Here is an 11,724-nt window from a genome sequence, read left to right on the forward strand (position 1 = left end):
CGACACCGATTAGCTTCCCGTCTCAACTCATCGGCCTGATCTTTAAGTTCATTTTTATTCTTTCTTTTTTTACAAATGAAAAAGTTTGATTTGTAGCCAATAAAAAAACCTTGTTGATTCAATACACTAAAGGGTTTTACTCATGGTTGTATGAAAAGAGCTGGATCGATTTGCACATTCAGCAGAGCACCATTAGCGTTTATATCAAGTTGTTTGTGTGTGTCTACCTAACAAATGCAAGAGCAACATTCACTCTGTTTTGATCTCTATCCTGCTGGAAAAGCTCTTCATCTGTTAGCTAAATGCTCCATTTCTTCACTCGCTAGTGGTCATTAACTTTGTTTGCTGCTTGATTTTCCTGCAGTGTACGGTGGGTTTATCAGAGTTATCAGTAACAAAAACTACGAGAGCCTTAATGGGGAATGAAAGCAGTTGAGTTGCCGGCCGACCAAAACCATGACTAAAAAGATGCTGTCAGAGTTCAGGATTAAATCAGTTCTCTTTGTGTTTCTCACTACAAATGGCTCTTTTATATATAAAAAGTCTTGGATCCATTGTTAAGATGGAGTAGCTATTATAGCAGCTAGAAGCAGACCTGGAGTTTCAGGATGTGGCACACTGAAAAGTCATCTGGTCATGATGGTCATCATCTTTTCTGTAAATAAGTAGGGGAGAAAATATATTGACACACTTTTCTTTCAACAAGTAATTCGTGGAGTGTTGATGTATACAATACCTGTATCTTAAAAAGGCGCGGCCATTAACTGTGACGACTCTCTTCCTCATTATCTTCTACATGACTGCAGTGGGTTTATGGTGGATTAATTACAAACACTCCCTGGCAATAAAGAACACAGAGACTATCTGTTTATTCATAATATAAACTAAACAGAAGAGAGCGGTGCCACATTGTTTATCAGGTTCATCAGTGTGTCACTGGCAGCTGAGTGACTCGCTGCTTGGTGTTTCTCCCTCTTCAGTGACTCATCAAAACGTAGTTATCTTTACACTGGTATTCAAAAAACACAGTTTGAGTCATTCACGTATGTTTTTATTTTCATAGTGACAAGGACAACTATGTATTGCGCCTTATGGTGGTTTAGCAGCGTACAACTGAACTGTCAATACAGACAAGAACCAAAGTTACATGTCAGTATAGTATAGTATAGCATAACTTTTTTCAAAAAGACAGAAATTGTACTTTTGACTGCATTCTCAGGTTATTGAACTTAAGAACATATTCTGTTGCTTTGCAAACACAAATATATTGATGTTAAAAAACAAATTAGCTTTCACGCTGTGTACAACAGTTATAATAAAATCAATACCGTCCTCATAAAGGTCAATAAATCAACAGCACATACAACTAATGCTGACTCGGTTCTTTTCCTGTTAGACCTGGGTCACAAATCAATTTAAAATCCATCTACTGAATTACATAAAACAGTGTGCCCACCAGTGAAACCATCAAGGCTTAACTTAAAACAGAGTTTACATGTTTTAAAACACTAGAAATCATAAATGTCACTGAAACTCAGTGAGAACTTCAATGAAATGTCACTGACCTGATCAGTGATGCGCCCTGCTTACCAAAGCAATACTGCTTCTAAGCTACGACTATTTTGTTTTACCCAATCAACAAAAGAAAATGTGCAATTAAAAATTTCCGTTCGAGTGCTGTGCAGCACGTCTAAGTGTTTGACTCGTTCTCCTCGGGCCTCTTGAGCACTGCGCTGTATTTCATGGGTGCACCGTCAGCTTTGAGCTGCACCTCCACCAACGTGAAGATTGAAATGACCTGCAAGTGGAAAGAAGAAATGATGATTATTGCAAATTTAAAAATCGACAATTCCTTAAGAGAGAGCTGCATAAAGGAGCTTTATAATAACTGAGGACATTGTACTCAACATATTGGTAGCTTCTCTGTGTGAAACCTGAGATTAATTTCTCCCTGTTTATATTGAATAACATTTCTATTTCCTATTGACAGGCTATACATTACCGTCAGTTAGCAGACGCTTTTATCCAAAGCGACTTACAATTCAGAGTCTGTCACATTTCTACACCGTAGGCACAGCTACGGGAGCAATTTTGGGGTTAATTTTGCTATCCACTTCGCCACAGTCGCCCACACTGTGTATATACCACGACACAAGCGTTTTCCGTGTCTGCCGTTCTCACCTGCTCTACTGGAGCTTTCTCGTGGTCCTCTGCTGTCCAGATAAGAGTCAGCTCAGATTTCTTCCCCACCTTATGATGGCGGAACGAGTCCAGGCCCGTAACAGACTGAAGGCGGAAACAAACAGCAATACACGGTTCTCAAGATATGTGAAGGACACACACACATACATACATACATCCTCGCTTATATAGTGAGATGATATAGCTGAATTGAAAACCATCTACAGAGTCAAAAGAATCTCTAAAAATGTAAGTTATGTCAACAATAATTAAAGACTAGAGGTTTTAAAGTGGCAATCTTTAGTCGTGGCTGATTTACAATTTATATTTGAGTGAAATTAACGGGATTGTGGGAGCAACATCTGAAAACACAAAACAATATAATTATACTACAAATGTATATAAAGCTGAAACTGAAAAGTCTGCCCGTGCCTTTTCAGTCATATTGTACATGTTGTTCAAACTTATTGTTTTGTGTGTTATGACTAAACTACTACAATATTGCTCTCTTGAAGTCGAGTGTATTGGAGCTCACCTTGCAGTAGACGCGTTTCTGCACTCCGTACCGGAGAACGAGCACATCAAAGGACTGATCCAGCACCCCCATCACCATGGCCTCAGAGTCCAGAGGGCCACAGTCCTGTGGCGCACAGACCCAAAAAGTACATTGATGGAATGCTTTGACCCGATATTAATAAACTGGTTCAAACCGTGGCTTTGTCATCCAGTTGAAAGGCTGAACCCTTTTTATTTTGAGGAGAAAACCAAATAAGCTCCAACTCAACTCCCTTCATTCAGCATCAAAGCCATAGTCCCCGAAAATATGACTAACCACTGAATAATATGAAGTGTACAACTAAATGTATGTATTTAATATGTATCTAATGTCATAGAAAAGATCTATAACATCTGAAAAGGGAGTCATTCAATTTATGTAAAACCACATTTCCCAAACAATTAATTTATGTTTATATTCATAAACACTTAGCTTAATGAGAGAGAAAAGTACGTGTCCCACCTTTACAAACACTCCAAAGAAGAGCTCAGAGCTGAGCTCCTGGACTCTCTTGGACACAGTCTTCCTGTCGTTACAGCGCGAGGACTGCTTTTGGACTTCTTCTGTCGACAGCCCCAAACTAGGCCCACAATCTGCATGTAAACATTCAATGGACAGACAGAGACAGAGTATTAGAATTTTATAAAAACAGGCACAGTAGGAACAGACAGAAGCAGGAAGGGCAGAGACAACAGCAGAGGCACGAGCACAAACAATGCATCAACTCAACGTGAGCTCTGAGGCTGCTTTGTTCTCTTCTGCATTTCAAATTCTACATCATCAACCAGACATCTCCGGCAGTACAACCGCAGCACTGTATGAAGCAAACAGGACCTCCTGTCATACATTTAAATGTGTGCGTTTGTGTGTCTAAAAGAGACTTTAGTGGAGAAGGTACACACTCAGTGAGGAAGCCAGCAGCCGGTGGACTACGAGGTCAGCGTAGCGTCTGATGGGCGATGTGAAATGCGTGTAGAGAGGAACGTTGAGGGCGTAGTGCTTAAACAACTGCTTATCCTTCAGTTCACCTGTACAGAAGTACAACGCCATCTGTGAAATAACAACAACACACATTAAACAGAAATATCACTGGGAAGGTTTCGTGTTCAAATAGTACATATTCAGTTTGAATCTGACAAAACTAAATGTTTCTGTATTGTGTGAAGTAGGGATGGGTCATGAGGTTTTAAATTTCTAATAATCATTAACTTATTCTTTAAGAAAATCAAATAGTTCATGCAACTTATACCTTTAAAGAATGACAGAATAGTGCCAAACAATAATCAAATATAATGTTTGTTTGAAATGCCCATCCTTGCATGTTTGTCATTAATGGAAACAACTATGACATGATGGAAAGGAAATGAGATGCCCACTGCATCTCATTTTCCTCATTAAATGGTTTACAAAGGCAAGGCAAGTTTATTTGTATAGCACATTTCAACAAGGTAATTCAAAGTGCTTCACATAAAACCATTAAAAGCATCAGAACATAAGGCAAAAGGAAAGGAGATGTAAGAACATTCATTAAAACATAAAAAAACAGTGTAAGAAATAAAATACAGTAGTAAAATGCAGAAATGCAGGAAATTGATTAATATATGAATTGAATGTGGTTCAATTAAAGGCAGCAGCAAACAGAAAGGTCTTCAATCTTGATTTAAATGAGCTGAGGGTCTCAGCAGACCTGCAGCTTTCTGGGACTTTGTTCCAGATATGTGGAGCAGAAAAACTGAACGCTGCTTCTCCATGTTTAGTTCTGACTCTGGGAACAGAAAGTAGACCGGTCCCAGACGACCTGAGGGGTCGGGATGGTTCATAAGGTAGCAGCAGATCAGAGATGTATTTTGGCCCTAAACCATTCAGTGCTTTGTAAACCAACAGCAGGATTTTAAAGTCAATTCTTTGTTGGACAGGAAGCCAGTGCAAAGACCTCAGAACTGGAGTGATGTGATCCACCCTCCTGGTCTTAGTGAGGACTCGAGCTGCAGCGTTCTGAATCAGCTGCAGCTTTCTGACGGACTTTTTACAGAGACCTGTAAACACACCATAATACTTTCTTAATATCTTCATGGCCGGTGGGAGGGTTTGTTAGCCTGTCGACGGTAGCAAATAAGGCGCGTGTATTGTTCTTGTTTTTGGTTATGATGTCAGAGAAGAATGACTGCCTTGCATTTCTAAGTTCCAAATTATAATTGAGAAGTCTCTCTTTATAGATGTCGGCTCTAACCTGCATGGGTCTGGAGCACATGTGGGTGAGGACTTCTTTTCTGGCAGTGGTGTACTCATCATCCCCAAGAGTAGTGTTGAGGCTCTTCTGCATGTCAGAAACACAGAATAAAACTTTCAATCATTAATACAGACAAAATATAACTTCTATTTTTTCTGAGGTATTGGAAACTGGGCTGGATTGTGAGTACTGACATGCAAGGCTCCTGCAGAGGAGAGATCTATGTTGATTCCCAACTGGTCACAAAGCTCCTGCAGCTCGTCCACCATTTTGGTCTTTGGTGGAGGGTGGCGTCTGAGCAGGGCCAGCTGGGGGAATCTGGAGTGGATGTGGTGGGCTGTAGCAATGTTCGCCAGTAACATGAACTCCTCCACCAACCTACAAAACACAGGTTTGAACGATACAGCGGTTAAATGACCAGAGCGGCAGAAAAAAAAGAAACGCCAACAAACGTGGACTGATATGCAAGCACTCCAGAATGACTGAGAGGTGAAGTACATATCACGTCAAATAAAGTTTCATTGGAAGATGTATCGGAGGAGGGTTTGTTACTCACTTGTTACTGTCTCTGTACTGGTAAACGTAGCAGCCTTGAGGCATCATGGTCTCTTTGTCCAGGGTGAAGGACAGTTTCAACTGAAACAAAAAACACAAGACATGCATGTGAAAATAATGTCAATAATGTCTACCAACAAAATGTTCAATTATCTTTGATGAACTCTTATTTTGAGATAAAAAGGGAACATGAGTAGAGTGCTGAAGCCATGATCACCAGCTACATTATGAAAGGAAACCATAGAGGGAGCGAGGGCTGACCTGGTCCAGCCTGAGGGCTCCCCCTGAGAAGCGTTGAGCCCGGAGGTTCTTTGCAATGGAGTGCAGGTTGAGCACAGCCCGATGGATCTCATCAATGGGGTGCTCGGGGTCCGCAGGTGGAAGTTCCTCGGCAGCGAACATCTTGTCAGGGGCCTCGATCATGGACTGAGCATGGTCGTAACTCAGCTTCACGCAGGAGCGGATAACTGAGCGGCCGAACCACTCACTCAGGATCTGTGGAGTTAGGCGAAGTGGAACCAGTGAGGAAAACAGCAAATGGCATCCCGACTTCAGCTTCAATCAATCAACCTGTGAACTAAACCTTTCATTGTTTAAGAGCAGTTCAAACAGGTCCATTACGTTTTAAATGGCCATACCTTCCCCTCCGGTGTGATTGTCCAAATGACAGAGAAAGTGAGTCTGTCGGTGAGAGGATTGAGACTGCACAGTTCCTCACACAGCAACCTGGGCAGCATGGGGATCACCTGGACAAAACATGACAGGTATGTATATTATCATTCATCACTGCTTTATTTGACTGGGGTAAGATCAAGTAGTAGTTTTAACTATAACACTGATGAAGGAACATTCACCTTCTGAACCATGTACACACTAGTTGCTCTTTGGCTGGCGATGGCATCCAGAGCGTTGTCCTCCCCCACAAAATAACTCACATCAGCAATGTGAACTCCCAGCTCAAAGTTACCTGTGTTTAAAAAGGACAGTCTATGACAAAGTCTCACATCCCACAGGAAAAACAGCATCTAGATCTATAATGACAATTCATCATCATTACAGAGCTCCTCAGTTAGGACAGTTTACCATCAGGGAGTTGTTTACAGGACAGAGCATCATCCAGGTCTCTGGCTGTAGCCGGGTCGATGGTGAAGATACACTCCTTCCTACACATGATAAAACAGTGTTTTTTTTAATCATATAAATCCTAAATTAAAAGTAGATGCGCGTTTGCTGTCATCGGACAGCAAATCTTGAAATTCTCAGTAGCCCAATTATTAGCTAAATAAATACATACAGTAGTCATGTATTGGCTTCAGAGCGCTACCTCAGGTCTCTCCTCTTTGCCATCTCCTCAGCAGGGATGGTCCAGGGCAGGTTCTTGGGCAGACAGTTCAACACCTCATCGGAGAACTCGGAGAAATCCACTTCGTACTCTATCAGGATGCCCTCCGTCTCTGGCTCGATTTCTCCAGCCTGACCCAGAGTCCTAGCAAGTTGACTGGAGAAAAACACGAGCAGAGTCAGCTTGGTCGTTAAAATGGTTTCCCGCATCAAGCTTTGAATGCAACACTCACCCTTCTGCAAAGTTGCTGTCAGCTGCCCAGTTGGTGATCCGACATATGAACAAGGTTTTGGCGTAGTCGCCCGGGCGGGAACTGAAGTCTCCAGGACAGTCGGCAAGGAAAACGTTAATCCGTGGCACACGGTGGTCCACAGGAGAGAACATGGCAAAAGGCTTGTCTGGCAGGAATTTCAGGAAGCCCGTCACAGCTCTCGAGTGTTTCTTTTCAACAATGTACACCACCTGGAAGACAAATAGGTGTTTTAAAAAAATATTTTATACTTTGATTGTCTTTGGATATCGTTAATGTTAGTTTATTTTTATAGTTAGCTTGTATTGTAACATAGCCAAATGAGTTGTAAAGTTTTTGGGGCAACTTGGTGAAGGGTGAGGCAATCAAAATCACATAGAACCTTCTCGTCATGCCCCTACCGTTGCTTCATGAGCTGGGCACAAACCCTGCTTCTTGTGGTCATTTTTATCTGGAAAATTCTTGGGGGGAAAAACAGGAAGGGTTGAGTAAGAAATACATCAGAGCTGATGGGCGAGACGCTCACTTTAGCAGTCTTTTGGAGTATTTCCCCATTGGGCCGTAGGGTTGAGGGGTCTCCCAGATGTTCCCCTATTTCCATCATATGAAAGGAAAGATTTAGATCACCTGAACTACTGCTTTTATTTGTGTTTGCTTCTGTGCATTGATACTCTCGTCAGACCAACAAATAAACACTCAAACACACAGTTCACTGACCATTACCAAATACCAACTGAACTATTGTAATTTGATACCCATGTTAATTGTGATTGGCAACAGCTGTTATAATCACAACTCCATCCCAGTACCTGTGTCAGTGAGGGGCGTATTCTGCACTTTGCGGGAGAGTTCATCCTGGTCGCTACACTGGTCTTCCGAAACACCATCAGGCCTGGGCATGCGCTCCGTCGTCTTCTTCTGCGATGGCCGCACCGTGTTTTCTTTCTGGGTGTCTGACTCACTGGCGCCCTCACACTCAGTGTCTGACCTCACAACCTAAACAGACAAACAGTCATCATCCTCTGCTCTGACACACTGCTGTCCTGTGGAGCTAAAAATGGCGCCTGTTACAATTATCAAACGTTAAAAAAACTGATGTCTTACAAATTTTGTACATCGATAAATAAGTGAGTGAAGTCTACCTTCCACAGCTCCCGAGGGAGGATTCGCACCACCACTATGTCTCCATTTAGTGCTCTGTTGCGAGCTACAATCCCATCCAGAAATATATCTCGTGAGTCATCCTGCAAAAATAAAAAGAGATTGTGTGACGTCTCCTGCCTGCCTTGAACTTTGTAAACCTTTCAAGACAGATGTTAATGTACTAGCTGATACAATGAAATCACATGCCAAGTTATATCCTTCATAGAGTGTACTGTAGACAATAGCTATAATGGGCCTTAATAGAATCCAGTTGTTGAGGCAGAAAAACATTAATTGTGAAATGAATTTGTGTTGAACTTACAGGTGATGGGAAGAAAGCGTCATGGAATTTCTTTGGGTTGATTCTCAACTGTCCCTGCAGAGGAAGCATGAAGAATTTAGAAATGAATCAACCAGTATATTGTGATATTAACTGGTTTAATAGTTTGACCACCTTGAGTAAAACTATCCATACTCAATAGATTTTAATACAGTCTCAGGTCAGGAACAGTAACTCTGGGTTTCTACCTGAAGGAGTTCTCCTCTTTTAAGGCCATGGGAAACCTCCTCACATGTCATGTAGGACTCAAAAACTTGTTTCTTTGATCCTCTGGGTCCTCTGTTCTTACTCTTGTCAGCAGGAGAATTGGCACTTGAAGCTGAAACATATTTAACTAGTTGATTTCATCCCTCATAAACCATCAAATGTATACAACTACAATACCATTATCTCAAAAACATAATATGCAATTTACCTCTGGGCTGCTGCAGTTTTTTCTCTTTGCCATAAGGGGACTTGGGCCTTGAATTCTGAGCGTCAACCCCAGACTGTAATGTCTCTTCTCCACTTTTCTCCTCTTCTGGCTGCCTTGAATTTTTCTTCTTCTTTGACTTCTTCATCTTCTCTTGCTCCTGTCCACTTGTACCGGCTGTATTTGGGGACTGGGGACATCCAACAAAGGCGTGAGTCTCTTTTGAGGTAACATCTTTGTGAGAGTCCTTGGTTTTCTTTTGCTGCTTCTGGTGTTTCTTTGGTTCATTGGGTTTTAAAGAGCTAAGTTCCTCACCAGACTCGACGTCTCCATCTTGGCTGGTGGCTGTGTCTCTTCTCTGTCCCCATCGCTGTCTGTCAGACACACCCTGCTTCCTTTCAAAGTCCTGCTGAGCACTGCGGGTGCTTAGCTTCTCCATGTACAATGACAGTGAACTCTCCTCTCCTCTACTTTTCATGGAAGAGGGGGAGAAGTCACTCGAATCAGAGAAATCATTGGGCACCTGATCCCTTTGTCGCTGTGGTATGTTCTGCCTGTCACTCTGGGCTTTGAACAGGGTGCTTGGCAATTTTCCTTCCCTTTGAAATGCTGTGTCCTTTGCATATTGCTCTAGATACAGACTGAACTTGCTGCTGCTGTGCTGGTTGAGGAGCCTGGCGTAGGCATCTTTCTGAGGAGGATTGCTTGACCGATTCTGACTGCGCTTTGGCTCTAGATTCAGGTTCTTCGCCTGCCGAGGAGAATCCATATGGAAATCCTTAATGAGGCTGTCACTGAAAAGGCAAATGGCATAAATGATGAGTGCTCCCCTTCAATCACACAGTATGCATACCTTTCATTCAGGGAGCTTAACTTAGGAAACAAATGATTACAATTCAGAGCACTCAAAAAGTATGTTTAGAATAGGAGATAGTCATCTTAAATTAATTTGAAGAAAATCAAAGCTCTTGCCATAATGCTACATCAGTAGCTTATGTGTTGCTCCGTAACGCAGTCCTCTCATTTCACATTAAGCATAAATTAGTTGTGCATTATTTATAACAACTAACGTACACGTGACTGACATTTAATCAACTTAATCGTACATAAAGTTAACGTACATTTGGATGATGACAATACGAGACAACAAACTCTGTATCATCCCATTGTCTTTTGTCCTACGTAACGGCTAACAGTATCACTAACGTGAGCTAACAGTTATTAGCGGCTAACAGTTCACTAACGTGAGCTAACAGTTATTAGCGGCTAACGTGAGCTAACAGCTATTAGCGGCGAACAGACCACTAACATAGCCAACAGTTATTAGCTGTGCATGACTAGCACCAGCTATGCTAACTACAACGGCAGGTTTTTGGTTCAACGTTATCTAACTGACTAACGTTAATTATATGTCAGTCAGACCGCAACCCTTACCACGACTAACGGCTTGAAAATGGATGAAAATATTGTCAAACTTAACATTTTAAACATTACCTTATTCACTGTGTAAGTTCTGTAACGTTAGCTGTCGTACGGAGCAGAATGCTAACTGATACGTCCACTTCCTCCGTCGTCATTAACGGTTACAGTCGTGCTACCTTTGGGTGCTATCGGAAAAATCAGAATTTGTCGCACGCACAGAAACGCCGTCAAGATTTCTCGGCAAGAAAAATTGTGGGAATATAACTACACTAATATTCTGCAGTATACATTTGGTGTGTCCTCTTATCAAATATTAGTCAGGGACAATTCTGTTGCTACGTAGATTGTACATTTGAATATGAAACCCGGAAAAAATTAGGCTACTTAATTAATAAAGCGGTATTTTTTGAAAATGTGCCCAATGACACTGAATTAATGGGTGACTCTGTGGGCCCATATATTTGTTGTGTAAAACATAACTCCAAAATGAGACCACTGGAAACATAAGGACACAAGCAACCTCTAGATGGCAGCAAAGACTAAATATTTAATTGATTTGACTATACTGTGACACTTTGCTGTGTGCCAGTTGTGCAAACAACTTATCCTGTCAGACTAAAACGATAGGAAGAAAGTAAACTTAACAATCAGTCAGGCAGAGAAGTTTGTGTGATGTCTGGGTGTTTGAAAGCATGTGTTATTCTACAGGATGAATATAGTTCTTAGTTATCCTCTATTTTAGCTGGAGATTCACTCCTGTCTCCTGACAAGCTGATTTCACACCTGTCTGTTCACGCTTGCATAGAACAAGACAAATTATGAAGCCCACTTCAAGAACACACAGACACACACTCATACACACACACACACACACACACACACACACACACACACACACACACACACACACACACACACACACACACTCTCTCACACATTCCACAGTATAATTCCCGGGGATAATGTGGAGGTGATTTTTGGCGAGGTGCATGTGTGCAGTCAGATGGGGCTTTCAGACACCTGAGGGTGTAATGTAGATGAGGTTGTCGTGTCTCACCTTGATAAAGGCCCAGAATGTCTTGCAAATCTTATGCAGAGCCACTGATGCACACCTTCAGTCGTGGTTGTGATTACATTCGTGGGAGTAAGAGCTTTGCGTGATTGAGGAGAATATAATATTTTATCTTACCTGCTGCTCATAACTGTCATATGTCTTTGACGTTCTTAACAACATGAGTTTTGCAAAGGCTAAATGTACTCAACTCCCCTACACATGGTGTCCTGTGACCCCAC

At 41.8% G+C, this 11,724-nt stretch overlaps 1 protein-coding gene across 2 annotated transcripts; it reads right to left on the reverse strand.

Moving 5' to 3' along the window:
- Positions 1–1,085: 1,085 nt before the first annotated feature.
- dis3l2 (DIS3 like 3'-5' exoribonuclease 2) lies at positions 1,086–10,585 on the reverse strand. Of its 2 annotated transcripts, none has more exons than XM_079285745.1 (21): positions 10,504–10,585; positions 9,013–9,803; positions 8,786–8,916; positions 8,580–8,633; positions 8,257–8,358; positions 7,924–8,110; positions 7,641–7,705; positions 7,097–7,326; positions 6,847–7,020; positions 6,606–6,685; positions 6,377–6,489; positions 6,161–6,268; positions 5,784–6,017; positions 5,524–5,603; positions 5,162–5,345; positions 4,968–5,054; positions 3,640–3,787; positions 3,200–3,330; positions 2,717–2,821; positions 2,182–2,286; positions 1,086–1,798 (listed from the first exon to the last, which is right to left on the reverse strand). In XM_079285745.1, the coding sequence occupies exons 2-21, from the start codon at positions 9,776–9,778 to the stop codon at positions 1,691–1,693; spliced, it is 3,192 nt and encodes a 1,063-aa protein (XP_079141871.1). In that variant the 5' UTR covers positions 9,779–9,803; positions 10,504–10,585; the 3' UTR covers positions 1,086–1,690. The 2 variants fall into 2 exon arrangements, with proteins under 2 accessions (XP_079141871.1, XP_079141870.1); XM_079285744.1 differs by having other exon boundaries at positions 8,786–8,931.
- Between the last annotated feature and the right edge of the window lie 1,139 nt (positions 10,586–11,724).

This window comes from Melanostigma gelatinosum (genome assembly GCF_949748355.1).
Source record: "Melanostigma gelatinosum genome assembly, chromosome: 15".
Taxonomy (NCBI): domain Eukaryota; kingdom Metazoa; phylum Chordata; class Actinopteri; order Perciformes; family Zoarcidae; genus Melanostigma; species Melanostigma gelatinosum.

Coding starts and splice junctions, on each gene's coding strand:
- dis3l2 (XM_079285744.1), bottom strand. CDS start 9,778: ATGGATTCTCCTCGGCAGGCGAAGAACCTGAATCTAGAGCCAAAGCGC. Junction 7,327..7,640: donor TACTCCAAAAGACTGCTAAA/GTGAGCGTCTCG, acceptor TTTGTCTTCCAG/GTGGTGTACATTGTTGAAAA. Junction 5,346..5,523: donor CAGTACAGAGACAGTAACAA/GTGAGTAACAAA, acceptor TGTGTTTTGTAG/GTTGGTGGAGGAGTTCATGT.